Source organism: Marmota monax, unplaced genomic scaffold (assembly GCF_021218885.2).
Source record: "Marmota monax isolate L192 unplaced genomic scaffold, Marmota_monax_Labrador192_F-V1.1 WCK01_AAM20220418_F8-fsc00023, whole genome shotgun sequence".
Classification (NCBI taxonomy): domain Eukaryota; kingdom Metazoa; phylum Chordata; class Mammalia; order Rodentia; family Sciuridae; genus Marmota; species Marmota monax.
The window spans coordinates 13917079-13942657 of NW_026692907.1; the positions used below are offsets into that span (position 1 = coordinate 13917079).

The 25579-nt window shown below is 33.2% G+C and overlaps 1 protein-coding gene across 5 annotated transcripts in view; it reads left to right on the top strand.

Moving 5' to 3' along the window:
- The window catches only part of Lepr (leptin receptor), an 84892-nt gene that overhangs the window by 41524 nt on the left and 17789 nt on the right, over positions 1-25579 (top strand). For all 5 annotated transcript variants that reach the window (XM_046451031.2, XM_046451027.2, XM_046451029.2 and 2 more), the window contains 11 exons: positions 1224-1432; positions 5846-5991; positions 7476-7620; positions 10406-10696; positions 10854-10971; positions 13874-14073; positions 15921-16069; positions 17283-17442; positions 17560-17642; positions 22626-22842; positions 24431-24613. In XM_046451031.2, the coding sequence (XP_046306987.1) occupies positions 1224-1432; positions 5846-5991; positions 7476-7620; positions 10406-10696; positions 10854-10971; positions 13874-14073; positions 15921-16069; positions 17283-17442; positions 17560-17642; positions 22626-22842; positions 24431-24613 (1901 nt within the window). The remainder of the gene's footprint in view (positions 1-1223; positions 1433-5845; positions 5992-7475; positions 7621-10405; positions 10697-10853; positions 10972-13873; positions 14074-15920; positions 16070-17282; positions 17443-17559; positions 17643-22625; positions 22843-24430; positions 24614-25579) is intronic.

Genomic DNA, 25579 nt, shown 5'->3' on the forward strand with positions numbered 1-25579 from the left:
TTTGTCTTTAATGACTTCTGTCTACTTGAGAGAAGGGTTGAAATTCTGTCAATAATTGTCTATTAGTCTTTTTTTTCCCTGTGGTTCTACTAACCTTTTGCTTCATGTGTGTTTTGGATTGTTAGCTCCTTTTGGTAATTGACCCCTATGTCCTTATGAAATGACCTTCTTGACTATGCTGATATTCATTGCTTTAGCTGCTTTATCTTACATTGATGAGGGCATTCCAACTTGCTTTTGACTAATCTTATAATAGTATAGCTTTTTCACCTGTTTCCTGTTGCTTATTTGTGTTTTGTAATTCAATTTGATTTCTTGTTGGCCTCACTCTTTCATCCAGTTTGATAATCATTACCTTTAAGTGGGATATTCATTTCTGAGTTCTATTCCATTTATATTTAGTGTGATTATGGAGATGTTAGACTTAAGTCTTTTCATATATCAGTTATTCTTTGTTCCTTTCCCCCTTTTTACTCCATCTTTTGGATTGATATTATTTTATGATTCTACTTTATCTCCTTTGTTTCTTCTTAGCTTTAGCTTCTTGATTTGTTATCTTAGGATTTATAATATATGTCTTAGCTTATTGTAGTCTAAGTGATATATTACTAGATATAGCATGCCACTTTATACATAGTATAAAAACATCACAATTTATACTTATATTTCTCCTCTTCCTTACTTGGTATTAATTTCATATACTTCACTTCTGCCTGTGTATAAACCCCACACTACATGGCTGCTATTTTTACTTTGAACATCTAATAAATAATCATTCTTTTAGTGAAATTTTATTTCTTCATGTGAAATCAGATTTCCATCTCTATCATTTTCTTTTTGCCAGAGGACTGACTTTAATGCTTTTTCCCTCATGCATATCTGGTGATTATGGATTCTTTAAGCTTTGGGATATCTAAAGGAAGCCTTTCACTTAATATTTATTTTGAAAAATATTTTTGCTGGGTTTAGGATTTTAGGATTGCAGCATTTCTTTCCTTTTGGTACTTCACTGTTGCTGCACTATCTTCTTATTTATGTTACTTCTGACAATCAGCTGTAATCCTTATCTTTGTTTTTCTGATATAATGTATTTTTTTTTAATTTAGAAACTCTGAACTTGGCATCAGTAATAGCTTACCTCAATGGATTTGATGTCCTCCTTTTAAAAACTATCCAGTTCTTTCACATCCATGTTAATTTTTAGCCCTTATATTTTACTGTAGGCCTGAAGTGATAGAAGATTTGCCACTGGCCACCCAGAGAGGCAGTTTTCAGATTGTCCAGTGCAACTGCAGTGCTCAAGAATGTTGTGAATGTCATGTGCCTATACCAACAGCCAAACTCAACTACACTCTTCTTATGTATTTGAAAATCGCATCTGGTGGAGTAACTTTTCAGTCACCCCTAATGTCAGTTCAGCCCATAAATGTTGGTAAGTCCTGCATTAAAATGATAACAAACCTCAACATCAATTATACAGTAAGGTTACAGATTGCTTAAAAGATTTTTCACTGGGGCTGGAGTTGTGGCTCAGCGGTAGAGTGCTTGCCTAGTGCCTGTGAGGTGCTGGGTTTAAGCCTCAGCACCACATAAAAATAAATAAATAGAATAAGGGTATTGTGTCCAACTACAACTAAAAAATAAAAATTTAAAAAAGATTTTTCACTGGCTTATATCTTTTTGACCAACACTGTAAGTTATGGTAAATGTAATAGTAGGATATATTATGATCATCTTCTAGACTGAGATAATAGTATTTTCATTTAAATTCTTTTAAAAAAGCACTTTGATTCCTTTAAATCCTAGATCTAATGGATATGTATTATTTGATTATCACTTTTTCATATCTCAGATAACTAATTCTGAAAATTATTACAAGTATATTTCTGCCTGAGTTTACTTCTTCAATGAATATTTCTTAGAAATCATGTTTGTCATGGACTGTTCAAGGGGCTGGAAAAACAGTTGAGAACAAGAGAAAATTCCTGTCTCATAGAACAGGGGCACATGGTGATTCCTGTCTAATAGAACAGGTAACAAATGATAAAAAGGTGAACAAGTGAGCAATTTATCACACAAAGCTTATTATAAGAAAACCTCAAATAATAGATGGTGCCCTTTTTACTTAGTGCAAAGATCCCCAAACCTCTTTTGGTCAATTTAAATATACAATTACAAACATGAATAGTAGAAACAAATGGTAGCTAAAAGTATTTGTTAACTCAGTTTTGCATATACAAGTTCAGCTATCTTATATATTATATATATTTCAGCAGTGTTGCTAGTTTCTTTTTTTCTTTTTTTTTAAAGAGAGAGAGAGAGAGAGAGAGAGAGAGAATTTTTTAATATTTATTTTTTAGTTTTCGGCAGACACAACATCTTTGTTTGTATGTGGTGCTGAGGATCAAACCCGGGCCGCACGCATGCCAGGCGAGCGCGCTGCTACCGCTTGAGCCACATCCCCAGCCCGCTAGTTTCCATTTATATTTCCTGAAATAATTATATGCAACTGTACATCCATCTTTTCACCATTGAGTTTTACATAACTGGTGTCACTTTTCTGATTATTTGTCACAATTTTACTTCTTTTTTAAGTCTCTTAAGATATACCACTTTTTGAGTCTGTGCATATTTTTTTTAACATTAGGATTTTCAAATAATTTGTTCTCTAAGGATATATTTGTGATCTTTCCAATATATTTATAGTGATATCCAAGCAATTCAATTGTGAAGTTACACCAGAGAAAAAAAATTTAAAAAAACATTGTTAATATTATCTTCTTTTATCTTTAAAAACTAATTTCCACATGGTGATTTTTACAAATATTTAAGCTAGTATTGCTTTTAGTTAATTTTAATTTTTTAAAGTACTAAACTGCTACGATAAATTAACAAGAACTTGAAAACTTTCTTAATTTTGTCTTTATGTGGAGATAATTTAGGAAAAAAATATTTTCTTATATTGGGCATATATAATAATATCTGAAAATTGTAAATACTTTGAAAGAAATAAAACAAGTGGTATAATGGAGTGTCGGGGGTAGATGCAATTATTTCTGCTATGGAGATCAAAGAAAACTTCCTTTAGAGCATAGTACTTAAACTGATAAAGAAAACACAACTGTATAAAAATTCAGGAAAGAAGGTACTCCAAGCAGGAATAACACATCTACAGAGTCCCTGAGATGGAATGAATTTGGCAATTTGAAGAACAAAAGAGAAGGTTTTTGTCTTAGAGTGAATGAGATTCAGAAATATTAGGTGGAGTTCAGAGTTGTCTCGGTTGAGAGCATATCAGAGGCCAGGGTTATAGAGTTTGGATTTTTTTCCAATCACAGGGGAAGCTTTTGAATTAGAGAACTGATATGATCAGATGTACGTTTGTGTGTTTGAAATTTACTCTACATTGTATAGAATGAAACTGATAAGGAAGGAAATGAAGGATAGTTGGAAGAATGGAAGGAGGAGCCCAGAGAAGGCCAATTTGTTTAGGGTTGTAACAGTGGAGAAGTAAAGAACTGATGAGATATGGATTTATTTGGAAAATGCTGCTGACTGGACTCTCTAGTGGATTGAGTTACAGGGTGTGAAAGATAGAGTGGAATGAAGGATAAACCTTAGACTTGGACCTGAGCATCCAAGGAAAAGTATTACCAGATACCAAGGGGAAACTGAGGCTTAGATGTATGTGCAGAAATCCAGAGCTTTATTTGGGACACATTGTGCTTGAGATCCCTGTTAGAAACCCAAGAGATGTTGAGTAGGCCATTGGGTATGTGATTTTAAAGTTCTAGGGAGATACATACTTGGGAGTTGTTAGCTGTTAGGGTCTGTAAACAAGTCAGGATGGCGCCTGGCATTTTGCCCGAGGGAGTGGTTTGTGAAGTAACGCCAGCGAGCCATTAAGTGTGGAGATTCCTTATTGGTTGACTGCTGTATCTAGTTTATGTTAATTAAGATAACCTGTGTGTAATATATATATATATATATATATATATATATATATATATATATATATATATATATATATATATATCCCTCCGGTCCTACAATAAACGGCTCCCACTCCAGCTGTATCAATCTACACAAGTTCCTCGTCACCCCCTGGCTATTTTGCCCAGCCAGCTGGGCTGCGGCAGTTAGCATATAGGATTGTATGATATCACTCATTTAGAGTTCAGGAAGAGAAGGACTTAGGGGTGATCTGTAAGAATGAAGGAATAAAAGAGTGTGTTGTCCTGGAAAAATGTATTTCAAGCAGAAGGGAGTAAGCAGCAGTGTGGAACATGGCTGAGAGGCAGAGGAAGGCAAATTGGTAATTTTCATTGGATTTGGTAAAGAGCAGATTCAGTAAGTTGATGAGCAGGGTATGACTGGAGTAGGTAGGTAGAGGATGGCATGCAAAATAGAGAGTGAGCCATGCCAATTCTGAGGAACGTTGTTCAGGAAGAAGCAGTTAGGTGTGAGTAAATCTGAAACTAGGCATATAGGGGATTCAGGGAAAATTTATTTTTGTACTTCTATTACTGATGCACGTTAGTATATTGATAAGAAATGTATAGTAGTTATAATTTTATGATTTAACTTTGCTTTGTTTTAGGTCATGGAAACACAGTAAAATTCATCTATTGCTTACCAGACATTATGTTTTGTTTATCCCTGCTTTAAAGTAGCTTCAATTTATAATATGACCCATTAAATAAAATCTTATCAATTTGACTGAAGAAGAAAACTACGTCTAAATTCCTGAAAATGTGGAATGTGAAAATATCTCTTATGCCACTTTAATTATGAGAATGAAATTCCAACCAGTTAATGTTTCAGTGGCATGATGATTTCTATGTTATGAGTAATTCCTATTAATTGCAAAATCTTGCAAATATAGGTGTGCAAAGAAGAAAATTCATATTTATTTTCTACCATTTTGATCATCTTCTGGTTTTTAATATATATTTGTATATATACTTTTTATTTATTAACTTCAACAAATCAAGAATCCAAGTATAAGACAGACTTTTAAAACTTAGTAACAATAAACATTTTCAATATTCTGCAAGAAGATTGGCTGTATAGATTTATGGTTGAACAATAATTTATTTGAGCAATTCTTTATTGAAATACATTTAATTTCTACAAATATTATAAAGGCTTTATTGTTTAAAACAACATACACACATATATAGACACACACACACACACACACACACACTCTTAAATCAATACGTACATATCCATAAACATGCTCACATACATTTTAATTCACAAATACCTTATAAAACTCTATTAAGCTTAGAAACTTCATCTCTATTTCTGGTGACAACCAGGGTGGATGGTAAATTTATTGTGTGGTAATATTCATACTGTGGGTTATTTTAACAGGTGTGTTTGTATTGTGATTTTGAATGAATAGATATGCCGAATTTTGTATAATTTATCCATTTTTCAAATAGCATCTGTAAAGCGCTTTTCCCCCTTGATATTCACTAAAACAAGCAAGGTGGGGATTGGGAAAAGACTTCAAATAAGTTTAAGAAATACTGAGTTAAATAAAGTTTAGCAGGCTTTTTATACAGTAAATCACATTTATCAAAATAATCTCATTTACCAATTTATAGTCTTTACCACTTAGGGGGAAGGAAATGAAGATATGTGGATTGCTATGATAAGGTACAAAGAATAAGCCCAATATCATAACTTTGTTTTGGTTTGTAATTAGCCCTGAGTGAAGTTACCTTTTAAGTAGTTAAAAGGCAGGATATGCTTAAAATTCATGTTGACTTCATTTTATTCAGATAGTGGTTATCATGAAAATTGCTTGACTTAAAGTATTCTCTTTTTTTTTAAGTGAAGCCTGATCCACCATTAGATGTGCATATGGAAATCACAGATGATGGAGATTTAGAGGTTTCTTGGCACAGCCCAACATTGGTACCGTTTCCACTTCAATATCAAGTGAAATATTCAGAAAATTCTACGACAGTTACAAGGGAAGTAAGTATATTTCAGTAAATAATATGAAAACTTGAGTTGCTAAAGACTAAAGACTGCCCCAAATCCCATAAAAATTATCCTCTGTGTGTTAATATACGTGCTCCTTTTTAGAGCAAAATGAATTATTATTGAATGAATTATAATTTCGTTATAATTAATAAATACACATACACACATGCACGAGGCCACAGGAACTCCATTTGTAGAGACTTTAATTCATAATTATAACTGTTTTTCAACTACAGACTATTTTTTTACAACTCATTGTTTTAGTATTGCTTAATATATTCATTTACACATTAATATATTGATTTTACTGTGAAGTGTGTCAAAACCTTCTTTATTCATTAAATATTTATTGAGTACCTATTTGGTGCTAGGAGCTGTTCTATGTGCTTCGGGAAATGTTGAGATACTAGAACAAGATAAGAAGAATTTGGGGTACCGGTGGGAAACAAAGGTTGTAATAGTAAATGTAGGTTGGTAGGCCACATTGAGAAGGTGACATTTGCAGTGTATTTGAAGGAGATGGCCAGGTGTCTGACAGAATTAGGTTCCAAGCAGAGAGAGCAGCAATGCAGAGGAGGCCACTGTGGCTGGAGAAGTTAGCCCCAGTAGTGGTGGACAGTATCAGTAGGTTAAAGAAGGAAGAGCTTCTTGGGACATGTGACTGGTTTTGCTATTACTTCATGAAACTAAGTGTCATATAATTCAGAAGTAAACACCAGTCTTTCTAGATCTGGGCTAATTTTTTTAAGGTTTTATTTTCACAAAAAGAAGGTTGGTAATACTGTGTCATATATGGGAAAAAGTAGAGTTAAGGTGTCTGTGGTTTTCTGCTCTCTCATCTATAGAGATAATAGGATTTTAACTATGGGCAATTTGATATTGTTTCATGCATTGCTGATGCTTTTCATCATTTTTAGTCTATGACTTCCACGGTCTTAAGAGGCCAGAGAGTTTAATAACTTTGGAGAACATTATTGGAAAACTGAATTTATTCACCAGATCATTTTTAGCCAGAGGTTGTTTAGTGCAGGGATTGTCTCAGATGTTTTACTCTGGTTTATAAACTATATTTTGACTCATGAACTGTAGATTATTCTCAGACTCAGGTCCTTAAAAATTACTCATGCTCTCCTTCCACGCAGATGTCCTCTAGGAACCCTCGTAGCTCTCTCTCCTCGCCTGCACATCATTTTCTATCAGATGTGTTATAGACGGCTGCAGTGGCTTGATTTTAGCTTCATTTCTCAAAATTCTAAAAGTCACATTCATTATATTTTTTTAACACATGGGCTATCTAAAATTATATTAAATAATGTACTAACATTTGTTATTTGGTCACTGATTGCTCTTTTAATCACATTGTTATCAATTAACTACTCTGCAAGACTTTAATTCTTTGAAATTTGTTGAGATCACTTTTGGTAAAGGTTTCATATTAATTTGATGCTCTGATGTTTTAAAATAATACTTAACAGGCTGATGAGATTGTCTCAACTACATCCTTTCTAATATATGGTGTGCTTCCTGGGTCCTTGTATGAGGTTCAGGTGAGGGGCAAGAGACTGGATGGCCCTGGAATCTGGGGTGACTGGAGTACCCCTCACATCTTTATCACACAAGGTAGGTTTTGTGATAGCTTCTGTTGAGAGGGAAGTATACTTCTCAATTTGCCTATGGTACATTGTCAGCAGGTTATGTTTTATGACTCTAAAACAAAAGCGGGGGCACAATATTTTCTTTAAATTTAGAATAGGCTAATTTGTTAATTAAAATCGTGTCAGAGTTCCTGTGTTTATATGCTTCCATAGCAGCATCTTGTTGAATTGCTTTTTTTTTTTTTTTTTTAAAGAGAGAGAGAGAATTTTAATATTTATTTTTTTAGTTATTGGTGGACATGACATCTTTGGTTGTATGTGGTGCTGAGGATTGAACCCATGCCGCATGCATGCCAGGCGAGCGCGCTACCGCTTGAGCCACATCCCCAGCCCTTGAATTGCTTTTTATTAGAAGTTAATATAAAATCCCAAATTAACAAATTCAGAACATCATTCCATTAGTAATTCTTTAATTTATGTTTGAAAACCAAGTATATATTTATTTGATATAAATTTGAAATATTAAAATTTTAATATTATATTCCATGTAACAGATGAATTCTTGTCACTCCAAATGCTTGATTTTACAGTTTTCAATATATATTTTTTTATTGTTTCAAGGATTTACTTATTTATTTATTTCATAGTGCTGGGGATTGAACCCTGAATCTTGTGCATGGTTGGCAAGTACTCTACCACAGTTACATTCCCAGTCCCTGAATTTATTTTTATCATGAGAAAAACTGCACTTTATTATAACTTCTTCATGAAGATGATGGATGTAGATACATAGGAGTTGTGGCATAGTCCTAGCCCTGTCACATGCTAAGTTGTGATTATAGGAAAAGACTTACTGGCCCTTTGGTTGTCTGATCTATTTGAAGGGATTTTTTTCCTTATTCTGATTTTTTCCTTATACTTATTCCTTATTCTTAATTATGAATATGGAATATGGAATTATAAATTTGGAAATAACAAGTACCATTTAAATATTAAGCAAATATTCAAGTCATTTAATGTGATGAGTTTATTTATTGATTACTTACTACTTAAAAAGCATTAATTAGTCAGAAAGCAAGTAGTATTGCTGGTTTACTGTAATTATGTAATTATATGATGGTATGTAAATCTTAAATAAAATCTTAAATATATAACCAGGTTCAGATTTCCCTGTTGAAAAATAACCACAGTTGACAGGTATGAGGTATGCTTCCTGTATTTCAGGCAAGTGTGCAGTTAATGAAAGATAGACTATTCCTAATCAAGGAATTCTTATGGTTTCATTCATATGTATATATATAAAATCTTATGGATTCTTATATAAATACACATACACATATAACAAGTACTATTATTTCTGTTTTGTATATGAGATTGAAATTTGGAGAAGTAATTTGTAAAAAAAAAAGTTTACACAGTTAGTGGTAGGACTTGCTGTCTAAGTCCAATGTCCATTGCAAACATACTACAAGGCAGATTAATGCACCATCTATAATTATAATTATGTAAGATTTCCAGTGACACCAAAAATTGGTACTCAAACCTATTAAGCAAAATTATGTAAAACATCATTTCCTTTGCAGTATGTGGGAAATGAAGTTTTAGAGTTGCATGGAGTTTTTTGTTTGTTTCTTTGCTGAATTGTCTTTGCAGCAGTGTCTACTTTCATAGCAATTAATGATAGTTGCGCTTTGTCCTCTGAATGGTATACAACACCACAACAGGTTTCTCCAAACTTGGGAACTTTCTATTCTTTGTATAGAGAATTCTTCTTGCTTAAGTCAAAGTTCTTAATATTATTGGATTGTCTTTCATTGATAACAGCATTGATATTGACCTATGATATTGACCTATGATATTGTCATAAATTTATGTACCGTGAACTAATATGAGCACCTCATTTCCAATTTGGATTTTATCATTTTTTTGAACAGAGATTGCCTGATATAGTCCTGTCATAACAAACAATATGAATTATTATTACCTTTAAAGTTCCTTTTATTCATTGATACAATTGTACCTACGAAGTGTACAGTTAATGAAGGATTGACTATTCCTAATCAAGGAATTCTTAGAAATTCTCTTGAAAGGAATTGGCAGGGTTTACTCTCTATAGCTGTTGGAAGGTTTTAGCTTTTAGAGGAAAAGCCAGATCTTTTACCAGAACTGACCAAACCTTAGAATATTGCAATTAGGTTATGATATGAACCGAAAACAACTTTATTAAAAGCATTTTTGATGTTACCAAAGAAGAGAAGAAATAGACATTATGCAATTTTCACATTTCACTGTTGGCAGCTCTTATAATGGGATACAGACAATATTTTCCTCTTAAAGAAAAATAGATACATTTGCTCCAAGACTTAAAAACCTATTTTCTGAAACAAACACCTATTCAAATAACTGTGTCTGAAATTTTTTGATTCATGATTGATATTATTTTGAGTAATGCATAATTTTAATATTTATCAGAATTCATCTTTTAATAAAAGTTCATTCATGTAGATCTTGCAAAGCTACTGCTGCAAGTGACTGTTACTAAAACATACTTTGCATTGAATAAGCCTCTGTGTTTAGAAGACAGCGGAGACATTCCTGGCAGCTTGATTCACTTGAGAGCAGGAGTTCTTGAGACACTGAATAGCTGCCATGAACAGGCATTTAGAGTCTTCCAGCTCTTAGAATACTGGTTTTATTTTTGTCAGTGTATTCCTGGAATGTGTTGTGAATCCTTTTTACAAGATGTATGTCGCTTCCATGATGTTTTCTGTCTTCATCTGAGCTCCTCTCTTTCTTTTCTTTCGTTACAGATGTCATATACTTTCCCCCTAAAATTCTGACAAGTGTTGGGTCTAACGTTTCTTTTCACTGCATTTATAAAAATGAAAACAAGATTGTTTCCTCAAAAAAGATTGTTTGGTGGATGAATTTGGCTGAGAAAATTCCTCAAAGCCAGTATCAGGTTGTGAGCGACCATGTTAGCAAAGTTACTTTTCCCAACTTGAAAGCAACCAAGCCTCGAGGGAAGTTTACCTACGATGCAGTGTACTGCTGCAATGAACATGAATGCCACCATCGTTATGCTGAATTATATGTGATTGGTAAGAATTCTGAGGTTTTGTTCATTTAGTTCTGCTAGACACATTTTTATTATGGACCCTATATCAGTGGCCTATTAAAGATGTTAAGACAATTTTTTTTTCATTAAAAGTTCTGGTGTTTTTGCTTTATATTAATATTTTAATGTGTTTTAAATAGATGTCAATATCAATATATCATGTGAAACTGATGGGTACTTAACTAAAATGACTTGCAGATGGCCAGCCAATATAGTCCAGTCACTTGTGGGAAGTACTCTGCACTTGAGGTATCACAGGTATGTGTTATTTTTGCTGCTTTATTTTTCTGTGCGTATGGTGAAATAAAAATAAAAATTTTCCATAGAAATACCACAGATAGAGGCTGGGATTGTGGCTCAGTGGTTGAACGCTTGCCTAGTACATATGAGACATTGGGTTTTATCCTCAGCATCACATAAAATAATAAATAAAACAAAGATATTGTGTCTGTCTATAATTAAAATTTAAACAATAATATTAAATACCACTGATAATAGTACTCTTGTAGATTTTCTTCCTGAAAGCAGAAGGTAGAATATAATTAGTGGGGAAATTTTTGAGGGATTAAATAAGTTGATAATTCTTGAAAAACATTTATACCTGAGGTTTAAAAATTTGTAACTTTTTTTTACTTCAGATTTCTTATCTAACAACTGGTTTTCTTTCCATGTTTTTTTATTGGTGCATTATAGTTACTTACAACCAGTTTTCTAAAATCGCATTTTAACTCTTGAATGATATTCAGGAAAAAATAGTTTATATACAATTTAATTTGACCTAGAAAATTGACTAGAGTAGAAGAATGTGGGGGATTAAAAAAGTTTATCATTTGGCTGAAGATTAATATTTTAGAAAAAAGAGGCAGACACAAAATATTCTAATAGACAATATGAATGTTTTTTAGAACTGGATGATATTTTAGGAAATATGTTAATGAAGAGTAAAATGTTCTAATAAAGAGAAATGTGTGCCTGCTTTTTACCTTTCTTTGTTTTAAATACAATTTGAGAAATCAAATTGTGAAGGAACCATTATAGTCATTTCTGTAACCCCCTGCATCACTGGGCACAAAAATCAACCCAAAAATCTAATTAATTCTGAGTTATGGTTAGCATATAGTCATTGATAGTTGTAATGGGGACTGTGATGTCAGTTCCTTTATTTGCTCAAGACCATGCAGATGAAGAGGAATAAATGTGAGATTCTTGATTTGTACCCACATGAAGATCACACGATATGTTACCTTGGGATGCACATGGCTACTCATCTCAGAAGCTGTTTGCTGTTTCAAGCACAGTCACACAGTTTGACACCATAGAAGATATTCATTAAGAAATTTCTAGTCCCATCTTGCTGTAAAAATGAAGTTATTAGAGAATTTTAGTTGCTATGGGGGGAAAACACACTCCTCTTGAAAAATAAAAGAATGCATTTTAAAAAAAACAATTTAAGACATATTCTTACAGTATTCCCCTTGTCTCTATAAAGCATTTTATCTAGAATGATATCACCTTTGATAAGAAGTTAGATACAGTGTCATTTAAAAAATACTTTATAGTATTTTAAAATATGTGTACTGTTCTTAAACACTGTGCTCCAATTTGGTCTTTATTTGTATTGGAGACTGAACATGTAGAACATGCGCATTTATTTTTAGAATCTAAAATTTCTACTTGAAAAATGAATCCCCTCCTTCAAATATTGTGGTTTGAATTCTGTTCCTAGTTGCTCTGATTCTCTTTGTATGACGTGTCAAGAAAAAAAAAAGTGACTATTTCTGCATTTCCCAAATTAGAAAAATAGCTGCCTTTATCCTACTTGGTTTTAGTTTTTTAAGTCAATATAATATTCATGATATGGTATTTTACTTTTATAATCTCTCTTTACATTCTTTTCATGGTGTTTTTGCATTAAGAGAGGTGTTAATGGAAGACTGTAATATAAACCCCATACCCTATTGACCTCACTAACATTTATAGAATAACCATGGTACTAGCTGTACATTCTTGGGTGAGTTTCTGAACCTCCTCAAGCCTAAACTTCCTTTGCTTTTATAGATAGGATCTAAAGGGTTTCTATGAAAAATAACGCCATATTTCATTTACTTACAATTAAATGATATAATTTCTAGAAAACATTCAGTAAGTGATTACTGCTGTCAGAATGACAATGATGCTAAACATTTCACTTGACTTAAAGTGAATATTGCTATGCTTCTACAGTGTTCTTATGTTTTATCCACAGATGGTCCCTTCTCTCTCTTTTTTATTTTTCCCCTCTTATTATTACTTATACCTTCATTTTGGTAATCTTCAGGGAATAAAAAAATCATTACAAAAATGAGAAATGAGAGAATATAGATTAGATTTCTTCCTGAATTCCTCATTCCCACTTCGATGGAAAGAGTAACTGCTACTTTTGCATTTGAATACCATATTCAGAGCAAGTAGAGGACAGAAGAGCTGTTTGCAGAGGAAAGGAGAAATGTTTTATATATTTAGAAGTGGGATGTTGTTGGTTGAGACTCAAAATTTTTTTCACTTTGTTTTCTGAGAAAATGAATAATCTACTTGACTTTATGATTCGTATGTGTATCAGGAATTGGTATTATTTTTATTATATTAATTTGAACTCAAATATCAGGTACTATCAATTCGGCTATATTGTGTACCATCAGCTACATTTTCCATTTGTTGTGGAATTGAATCCCCTATTTATTGTGTGAGGATTTTGCCTTTTCCCATCCAAAGAATGTTTCCATTACTACTTTTGATCTATACTTTTAAAAATTATATCACTAATATATAATATTAGCTTAGCTTTCTAAGTATTTTAGATTTTAACTGGATTTTATTATTTGCATTTATTTCATAAATAATATTAATGGAGTATGGGGTTTATATTACAATTTATTTATTCATTGCATCCCCACTTAATACATAATGAAATATTTTATAGGAGTTATGCCTATAGAAAAACATAAGATTAAAATATAGCTGGGAATTCAAGAATGCCTTTCTAATACGAATATTTACTTGTAGATAGAACATTTATTTGTAGTCAGCAAAACTGTTTCTTAAACAAGTCAGAATTCTCAAATATTTTCCTATTGATTTTATCAGTGTTGTATACTAATTGACTATTTTTGTATATTTTAAGGAGCAGCCTTTATTGTTCTGATATTCCATCTATTCATCCCATATCTGAACCCAAGGATTGCCATTTGCAGAGGGATGGTTTTTATGAATGCATTTTCCAGCCAATCTTTCTATTATCTGGCTACACAATGTGGATTAGGATCAATCACTCTTTAGGTTCACTGGACTCTACACCAACATGTGTCCTTCCTGACTCTGTAGGTATGTCAAACTGTGTTGTGTGTCTACACTTTATTTTCTTTTTGCAATACTGGGGATTGAATCTCAACCTGTGTCTCCATTTTTATTAGCAGATTTAGTTGCAGATGGATTCAGGATTAATGTATTTTTCTATTTTCTGATTATACTGGAATTTGGAAAAAAACTGTTTACAATGGAATTGAGATGATCAACCTTAGAAAGTTATACATTTTAAATTTCATTTATAGCATTCAACAATTGAAATATTTCCAGCACACTATCTGATGAATTACATGGGCCACTGTGAATGAAATTTAGTAATATTTTTCTAAATAATGCACTGTTTTTTGTTTTTCTCCTAGTATAGTTATGAAAACATCAATATTTTTAATCTGAAAGTTTAATTTGGATATTCTAGTGTCTTTGTAATCTGGATAGTCATAGTCCAAGATTTTAATTTGGAGTCTGTGTTGTAAAAGCATTTGGAATATTTACAGTGAAGTGCCTAAAACAGACAAGATGATGACGTTCATCATGATATTAAAATATTCTTTTCAAAAGGTGCTTTGACTTCAGAGGATTTAGACAATCCTTTGAAAATTGGCGCTATCCCTTCAAAACCATTGTGAAATCTTTAGACAGTGACTATACAACAGAGTGAAAGAATATTTTTGAATTAGAACCTACATATTGTTAAATGTAAGATGAACTTGTTTTAATTACTAGATTTCTTTTTCAATGTTAAGTCATAATCAATTGATTCTCTCTCCCATTATATAATTCCCTTGTAAGTAAGTGTTTTAACTTCACGTGGCATTTTTCTGGTGCTAAATATCTTAGGACAGCAAGGAATCCTTCTTCCCCAACAGCACATACAGATAACACATCATCTCTTAATTTTCCACATAACACATAATCTCTTAAGGTAGACAGAATGTCTACATTTAATCTTCATCATGGCTTGAATTGCTTAGTGGTTTCTGTGGTTGTTGTTGGTAGTGGCTGGTAGTGGAACTGGCCTTGTGAAGTTGATCCCTGGAGTTATGACAGAGAGCTCTAGAAGCTCCCAGTTATGCTTGGGTTTCCAGGCTTTCAGTTTCAAATATGTCACATTTCCATATTGACTTTTATTGTTAGGAGGAGAGGCCCTCAAATTAAAATATTAAGAACTTAGGAAAATTTCTGTAGTTCACATATTTCATACATAAGCTGAAGCTTTGACTTTGCCTCTGAGAATAGCAATATAAAAAGGTGATAAGAAAATAAGGTAACTTTTTTTCTTTGCATTTCTATGGTTTGTTTTTTACATTATGCCTTTAAATATGTCTTTCCTATATATTTAACTTTTAAAATGCTGTTTTGAAATATCAGGGCATATTAGTTCTGTTTTTCTGCTTATTAACCTGTTTCCCTCAGATTGTACAACACCAAGATTTTACTTTAAGAGACTACTGTTGATCTTGACTTTAATCTATAAGTAATAATAGACATCAAGAGAAGAGTTTGAAACTGATGCATGTAGAAATTGATGATGTTTTGATCTCCAGTTAAAGGTGCATGTAGAACAGAATTTACTGTAGATATTTATCATGTGTTCAGTATGGTAAATTTGCACGCAGAACCAATATCTAAATTTCTAATCAGGTATTATTATTACCATGTTGGAGTAACATGGATATTGTTCTTTTTTTTAAAATCAGTCTGTTTGCAAAACAGAGATTATTCTTTTCTTATGTATCACATAAAGTTATAGGGGATCAGATAAGGCAATGAATGATTGTTTTTAAAAGATAGTGCTTTATAAATAAGGTATGAAAATATAAAATGTTTAAATTTCTATTACATAATATTGTTTTTTAAATTTCAAGTGAAACCACTGCCTCCATCTAGTGTAAAAGCAGAAATTACTGTAAATATTGGCTTATTGAAAGTCTCTTGGGAAAAGCCAGTCTTTCCAGAGAATAATCTTCAGTTTCAGATTCGATATGGATTAAGTGGAAAAGAAGTACAATGGAAGGTACATTTTTCCTTAGCTTGCCTCACTATATGCAGTTTTATATAATGTTTAAGAATTTCATGACACAAGATTAATTTTATTGACATAAAAATATATCCTTCTGAATTCTTGTAGCTATTTTCACTAATTAGATTGATTAAAGTCTGACCCTTTTAGGGACGAGTTTGCTGTTCCATCATTTCCCAAAGTATGTCTCATAGAACATTGGTCTTGTGAAATGTCCCTTGAGAAAAGTGTCATGGCTAAACAAATTTAGGAAACCCTGCACCTCTCTATCTTCCTCATGAAGAGTTGCCGTATTTTACACAGTAAAGGTCTGGAGACATAAAGATCCTACATTAAAAAACATTTGTGAATTTGTTTCATCTCAAGTCTCCCAAACTCATTTTTCTAAGAAACTCTTTTTCTTCGAACATCTATTAATATTTTTTAGTACACCATTGTTCAATGGAATGCATTTTGAAAGAAGCTGCTTTTATTAAACAATCAGATTTGTATCCATAGTGACAAGCATGTATATGATAGCTTTCCGTGACAGTTTCGTGATGGCAGCCTGCAGAAATCTAGCAATATGAGAAACCCCAGTGATGTCCATTAGCCCACAAGGTTTACAATTAAATGAATGTAACATTTTATCTGCTTGTGGAGCGAGACTAAATGCAGAGATTCTCTACAGAGGTAATCACTAAATTAAAATTCTGAGAAGTCAGAATTCTGGATAGAGAATTAGAGGAAAAAGATTAGTAATAGGGTAAAAGAGTACTTGCAAAACAAGGTTGCAAGTGGACCAATCCAAAATCTTGTCCTAAAGAGATCTTTGACTTAAAGGCACTCAGTCCAATCTTTGTGTGTGTGTGTGTGTGTGTGTGTGTGTGTGTGTGTTTATGTAAGGCAAGCACTTTACCAGCTGCAGCCATACCACTCTGAACATGCCCAATCTTGCCTGATCTCAGAAGCTAAGCAAGATCAGTCAGGCCTGGTTAGTACTTGGATGGGAGACCACCTAGGAATACCCCGTGCTGTAGGCTTTTGTGCCCCTCTCCCACACACACTCAGTCCAATCTTAATGTGACTATTTCTGAAACCAGAAAAACAAAATCAGCTGTCTTTTAATTTTGAAATAGTGTTAAGGTTTCAAATAAAATGCACCCAAGGCCTTTTAGATACATGTGCATCAGTAATGATTAACCTAATGCTTTGACTTAATTTACAGGTACATGAGGTATATGATGCAAAATCAAAATCTGCCAGTCTTCCAGTGCCAGATCTATGTGCAGTCTATGCTGTTCAGGTGCGCTGTAAGAGGTTAGATGGACTGGGATATTGGAGTAATTGGAGCAGTCCAGCCTACACAGTTGTCATGGATGTCAAAGGTCTGCAAGGATTATGTAAACATGTTTTGAAAATTCATAAGTGTGTGCTTCAAATATGACTGAAAATATTCCTTCCCAAAACATATGTGTAACTTGAGCTTCTTGTTGTTTTTGCAGTTCCTATCAAAGGACCTGAATTTTGGAGAATCATTAATGGAGATACTACTAAAAAAGAGAGAAATGTCACCTTACTTTGGAAGGTATTCCTGCTTTTTATGTCATTCTTAAACTTTATGTTTATACTCTTAAAAGATGTACTTATTGTTCATAATCCTATCAATATTAATCTCTCAAATGACCTGCAATCCCATATTTTCACTTCATTTTTTAATGTGAGTAGGATGTATAGTGGTAGAATGTAAAGAGATAGGATATATAGTAACTGGAGCATTGGCCTGGAGTTAGTAGACTCTCATTCTTTTCTCAGCTTATCATTTTATAATTATGCTGTTACTATTATACTTTGACTTTTGGGGCTTCATTTTACTCATCTGTATAAAGGTAAGAGTGGACCAGTGATATTTAGTGTTCCTTTGAGTCCCCAAACTGCCTTATATTTAATCCTGAACAATGTAAATGTGGTCTTCCCCTCATAGCTCAAAAGCATCTAAGACATATGAGACTGTTCTATCAATGTAATGACATATAAATAATGTTCCGTAAACAATGGATATTTGATAGAAATTCCAGAGTATTCTTTCTCCCAAATGAATTGATTTCTATCCCAAGTGAATAAATTATTTGATCAGTAGACACCAAATGTAAGACTGATTTGGGAATACAGTAGTATTTGTATCACCCTAAATGTGAGACTCAAGTTCAGTTCTCAGGTGTGAATCAACATGTTTGAAAGTGGTTTCCTGAAAAATTAGGGTGTATAAGAGTTTATGTACTTTTAGTTTGTAAATCCAGTAATACTATACAATTTTATTTGGCCAATAAGCAATGCAATTTCTGAATGTTTTCTATTTCAATATTTTAATGTAAAGTTTGCATTAATAACTGATAATTTTAAAAAACTTTAATTTATTTAAATTTAAATAGCCACAAATAGCTAGTGACCATCATGATACACACCTCAACTCTGTGTGTTCTTCAGTGTTGTTCTGAGGGAGGGAGATTGACCCTTACTAATCTACCATCTTTCAAGGAACTTGAATGCCTTTTGTTAACTGAACTATCTTTCATTAACTTTGTTTTGTATGATTTTATTTTGGTTTCCTAAACTGAGGTACTAAGTCAGTGATTATGGTTCCTGTGTTAGCCAGCTTTCCAACTGACATCTTACAGGGAGGAGGAAGGATTTATTTTGGCTCACAGTTTCTGAGGTTTCAGTCCATGGTCAGTTGGCTCCATTGCTTTTGGCTTTGTGGCAGGGCAGAACATCATGGTGGAAGCACATGGCTGGGGAAACTGGCTGCCTTACTGTGGTGGGGAGGCAAGAGGGAAGGGTGATGTCCCAATAACCCCCTTCAAGAACACACCCACAATGTCCTAACTTCCTTTTTCTAGGCCTCACCTTCTAAAGGTCCCACCACTTTCCAGTGGCACCACAAGCTAGTGACCAAGGCTTTAATCCATGGCCTTTGGGGGACATTCAAGATCCAAACCATAGATGTTCCCCAGGGCTGTGCTTCTCAAACCTCTGGGGTAAAATTTGCCCAAAGGTTTAGAATGAATAAGTCACAAGACCACAGGATAAGAACAGTACGATATATATATATATATTTCCCCTCTGGCTTTAAGTTAAATAAAAACTTCATTTGGGGGCAGTTTTACATTTATAGAGAAACAACAAAGATAGCACAGAAAATTTCCATCTATCTCATATCAAGTTTATTAATAACATTTTAGAATAACATTATACTTTTGTTATAATTAAACAACATATGTTATTATTTACTGAAGTTCTTTTATTCAGATTCAGATTTCCTTAGTTTTTACTGAAGGGTTTCTTTTTGGTCCATCACATTATAGCTTCAGTAGTCATGACACCCTATGCTCTTCCTAGATGTAAAAGTTTCTTAGACCTTTGTTTTTTATGAACTTGACATATTTGAGGATTACTGGTTGGATATTTTGTAGAATTTCTCTCAAATGGGTTTTGTCTGATGTTCCCTAATGTTTACTTTCTGGGAGAAAGACCACTGATTAAAGAGGCATTCCATCATATCATATTAAGGCTGCATATTACCAATGTGACTTAATAAAGTTGGTGCTAAAGCTGCTCACTTGACTGAGGTAGTTTATCAGTTTCCCATTGTGAAATTACTCTTTTTCCCCCTTTCCATTTTGTACTTTTTGGAATAAACTCATTATGTATTGTCCCTGCTTAAGGAGTGAGAGTTATATGTTCCACCTTCTTGAGAGTGGAGGATCTACTTAAATTATTGAGATTTTGCATGGGAGATTCATATATTTTCCTACATTTATTTATTTATTCATTTGTTTTTATCACTATGAACAATGTATATTCACACTATACTTTAGGTCATGTTCTAATACAGGTTGAGTATTCCTTATGCTAAGTGCTTGGGACCAGATGTGTTTCAGATTTTGAAGGTTCTTTCTCTCTTTCTTTCTTTCTAGTGCATTATAATTATACATAATATTGGGGTCCATTTTGATAAAATTACACAAGCATGGAATATAATTTGCTCCAATTCAGTCCCCAGCACTTCCCTCCCCTCCTTCTACTCCTGTTCCCTTTCCTCTACTGGTCAGTCTTCTATTTATTTTTATATTTTATATTTTATTGTTTTTTAACTAATGGATTAAAGTTATCTCATAAGGGACTTATAACCAAATTACACAAAGAACTCTTAAAATTTAAACAATAGGAAAGCAACCCAATTACATACATCTAACCAAAGTAAATATACTAATGGTAAATAAAAATATTAAAACCATTTAACATAATTTGTCATTAAGGACTTTCGAAGTGTAACAACAATGAGATACCATTCCACACCTATTAGAATGATTAAAGTAAAACAAAAACAACAACAACAAAAAAACCCCTGAAATACAAATTGATGACGAGGATGCAGGACAATAAGAATTTTTATTTATTGCTGGTAGGAATGCAAAATCATCCCTCCACTTGGGAAGGTTTGGCAGTTTCTTAAAGTGCTAAATGTAGCCTTACCATATGATGCAGCATTGCACTCCCAGTTATTACCCAGGTGATTTGAAAACTTATTTGTCCACATAAAAACTTGCACATGGATGTTCAAACCGCTTCATTCATAAATCACTCTAAACTGGAAGCAACCAAGATATCCTTCAAAAGTGAAACTGTTCTGTGTAATACTGAAATGGTAAGTATATAGCACTGTGCATTTGCCAAAACCCATGAGCTTTATAGCACAAGGAATGATTTGAAACGCATGTAGATTTTTTTAAAAAATCCAAGGACGTTGGAACATCCCAGGATGGAATATAGACCATGACAAGGTGGTAGGAGAAAAGTCCTTAAGTAAGTAGAAAGGTGTGGAGTTTTACTACTAAAGCTGAAAGAAACCACAATAAACACTGAAATGTAGTTGATGTGTCTCTCATGAGAGTATAGACTAACAGTATTGAACCACCATACATATCCTAGAATGGAACAAGTAAGTAAATGAATGGCAAGTGGTGAGATACAGGTTTCTCACTGTTGGAAGGGGAGGTTACAGATAAGCAAGGGGAGGAGGCTAGAGTGATCCATGTGGTCATTAATTAAGATTGGAGACATTATCATGGATTCGAGTTGAAATATAAACTCATATTTAGCTTAGTATAGGTAGACTTTTGAGGGAATATCAAAAGTCTAGAGATATGTGTATATGCAGGAGTTAATTCACACGTACATTTCCTTGATTTGTAAGCTAAGAGCTAAAAGTAATGACACTCAAGTATAAGAAGCATGCCCAGATTTATTTCTAATATCATTATCCAATGAAAGGAACAGCAGGGGCTGGGGTTGTAGCTCAGTGGTAGTGTGCTTGCTTAGCATGTATGAGGCACTGGGTTAGATCCTCAGCACCATATAAAAAATAAAAAAAATAAACAAATGGTCCATTTACAATCAGAAATGTTTAAAAAAAAAAGGAAAAGAAAGAAAGGAACAGGGATCTTGAGAGAAATGGCTAATGTTAGGGCTGGGGCAGGAACTATCTAAGATGAGCCTATAGCATCTTGTAGTAGATGCTTATTATTGATGATTACAAAAATAAATATTTGTATATTAAAACTGACATGGATTATTCAAATAAAATTCAAAGTTTGCATGACTTTCGAGATATTTCTTTCTTGCTGTAGCTGCTAACATCTTACTCCCAATCTATGCACAGGATTCTAAGAAATACATGTGTTTGTTTTTCTCTATCATTTCTGACTTAGAGGCATCTAAATGGGGGAAAAAATAAAAGCAGATTTCTAGTATGTAGTCACCTTTCTATGGCTTTATAAGGGATTGGTAGCTTTTAATTTTACCTCTAACAGGTCAATATGATTGGGAAAGTAGGGTATGTTTTTAAGCTCTGTAGAATAGAATAGAGTTGTACTCAGTATATATTTTACATAGTAATCTTTGACCTAGTGTGATTTGAGAAAAATAAAACTATAGGACAGAAATGCTGATAGCCTCTGTTGTTTGTTAACCTTTCCCCAATCTTCCAAGCATATCAGAGCAATGACTGACAGATCTTACTAGGATTAATGTAAATGATGATTAATATCTTCTTAGCTCTTTCTTGTTGCTTTACAGAATATGAGAGTTAGTTCTTATTTGCTTTTGAGATGAGGAAACCCTATGTCTTGTCATTCTTTCTTTCTCTAAAATTAGAGTGAAGTGTCTTTTTAGAAAAGTGTCCTAATTATCTCATTACTTCATTATTTTTGAGGGATTTATTCTCCCAGTCTTAAGAAAAAAACAAAAACTAAAACAAAGAAAAATGTGGGGGTAGTGGGGGGGGAGATTAAGTTTCCTATGCTCCATAATTACCCAGACATCTGTATGGTGGTTGTGGTTCCAGGCAGCCTCCATCTCTCCCCACCTTCCCAGTCCCTCCACATTATTAATAGGCAATGCCTGGTCTGATTCCTGCCTCCCAATGGCAAATGTATAAAAGCTGCATGAGCTCAGCTGATAAAAAAAGCACTGTGTTCTTAAAACTAATCAATTTTTATGTTTACTACAGCCCCTGATGAAAAATGACTCATTGTGCAGTGTGAGGAGATATGTGGTAAAGCATCATACTTCCCACAATAGAACATGGTCAGAAGATGTGGGAAATCACACCAAATCCACTTTCTTGTGGACAGAGCAAGCACATACTGTTACAGTTCTGGCCATCAATTCAATTGGTGCTTCTTTTGAAAATTTTAATTTAACATTGTCATGGGCTATGAGCAAAGGTAAGAAGATATACAGAGTAGTAATCTGTTGTCCCTCTTAATATTTAACTTTTGCAAAGCATTCCCTTTTTAACTTATCTTCTGAGCAGCGTGGGGTTCTCTTTCATGCTTTATCTCTTCTTTGACTGAAAAATAACAAAATACAGTATACACAGGTTATGTTCATGTGATAGAACATTGTTGAAATGGTATTATAATAATTGAAAATATTCTACTAAATCTAATACTTAAACTTTTGGAGCAATGGAGGTTGTAGGTCATTGTCCCCTTTCTCTGTGCATGTGCAAAAATAAATTCATATAGTATTTTATGTATAAATATATATTATAGATAGTCTACTATATATATGCACTTTATAATATGTGGTATATTTACATATAATACTTTATACACAAAACACTATACATTCATAGTAATATGACATGTTATATGGATACAGGTTAATTGCTGAGATTTGAAAATTACTGTAGACTTCATTTACTGTGAGTAGCAAACCCTTTTTCATTAATTTTGATATATGATTAATCAGAGAATCAAGGACCACTTTCAATAGGAGTTTCTATTCTGGATTATATATTCAAAGTATAAGTTTTTAATAAAAATGCAACATTGTTTAACTTATTGTGTAAACTTCTTGTAAGTTTGATAATGCCCAGTACAACATTTATACTTAAATTTTTTTCAGTAAATGTGTTCTAGAAGTATTTGTTGAATGCTTCAGTGTGCTAAGTGGGGAAGTTTCAACATGAGAAAAAACTATAATGAGGCATAGTCAGAGTCAATGGATGGGATAGTTATGAATCAAATAATCATACAAGTGATTGGCTACTTATAAGCTAAGTGTCCTTAAGAAAGGAATATAATTTTATGAAATTAAAAAATGAATAAATAAAAAGGAACATGACCTGGCATTGAGGATCAGAGAAGTCACCTTGAGGAAATGGTATTAAATTGAAATCTGAAGTGTGAATAGAAGTTAGATTTCCTCATTTGTGGGGTGGGGTGAAGAACATTGGTCCCAACAGAGGAGCAGCTGATCAAAAGTCTTTTTAGCACAGGATAAGAAAAGAAGGAAAACCAGGATGGCTTTATTGTAGAAATTTGCAAAAGTCAGAGAAGTAGGCTGAGACTTGGCCCTCAGAGCCTTTTAGGCATGATAGGAATTTTAGGCTCAGATGTGGAAATCGACTGGAGGCTTTTAAGTCAGAATCTGTTCTGAGGGTATTAAAATGAACAGATTTTTTGCTTTGAAAGCATCACTGTGTCAGCAGGAGAGAAGAGTTTGGAGGGAATCCTAGAGGATGGTTAATAGGCTTGTGCAGGATTCCAGCTGAGAACAATTTTGACTCTCGAGAAAATTCCTTTTTTTAGATCTTAGGTGGAATCATTTTTCTCCTCCATATCATGTATTCCTATCTCTCTCTGCTTATGTGACTCTCATGATGGAAAAATAATTGGTATGTATTACATTTACATAAATTGTCTGCTGCCTTTTCTCCCTTCATCCAATAGGTCATAAGTTCCTCTAGGGTATTAATAAATTTTCATTAATTTTAATTTAAAAATAAATGTTCTCTTTTCCCTTCAGTAAATCTCATGCAGTCGCTCAGTGTTTATCCTTTAAACAGCAGTTGTGTGATTCTTTCCTGGGTGCTATCACCCAGTGATTACCGTCTCATATACTTTATCATTGAATGGAAAAATCTTCATGAAGATGATGAAATTAAATGGCTTAGAATCCCTTCAAATGTTAAGAAATATTATATCCATGGTAAGTTTGCTATACTTTCTTTTTCTTTTTTTTTTTTTTTGGTGGTAATGGGGATTGAACTAAGGCCTCATGCATGTGAGGCAAACACTCTACCACTGAGCTACATACCCAGTCCTAAATTTACTGTATTTTAAAAAGTTTGGCTCATGGATTAGTATGATACTGTATAAATTAATTCAAATAATTTAGCTAGTTAATGAAAACTTTAAAAACATAGATAGTACTACCAGCTTAATACTTCTATCACCTTATCAAAACATTTGATTCTATTTCCCTTGACCTTTTTTCATTTTAATAATTTACATCATTGTAATCATATATCATATATATTTGACTCAATCCTTTCTATCATTATTTTTAATGCCCATATAACTTTTTATTTCCAAATCTGCTTAAACTACTTGAGATTATTTATGTTGCTTTCAGCTTTACCTTTTTAAAACTATTGCCAAATTGCTTTCCCAAAGTATGTACTCGCTTATAATGTCACTAGCAATGAGTGGGAGTGGTAGACCACAAATCTAAGCATCTAAGTAACCACTTAGGCCAGTGTGATCTCTCAGCAGTATAACAGTTATCCCAAGGGACATGTAAAGCACAGATTGTAAGTGTTTAATACAGCCTCTCCAAGTCAGAGTAAGGATTAAGGGAAAGTAAGTAGGTAAACTAAGGATTACCATGATCTTATCACAGAAAATCATCCAAAGGACTTACACTTTCATTTCATTCCAGAAACTTATAATTTAGCATCAGGGTAAATTTGTTTATAAATTCTGGATAGAGAACTGAGTTCATGACCACTGTTGTCTAGGTGGTTACTCTCTCTGCCTTTCTTTAAATAATGGGGATATAGAATTTAAGCTTCAAAAAGATCTGCCTCTTCTAGAATAATATTCACATGTTATTAACAATCATGAAAATCCTTGTTAGGTCTTTGAGCTTTGCCACAAGCATGGCCATTCTCCT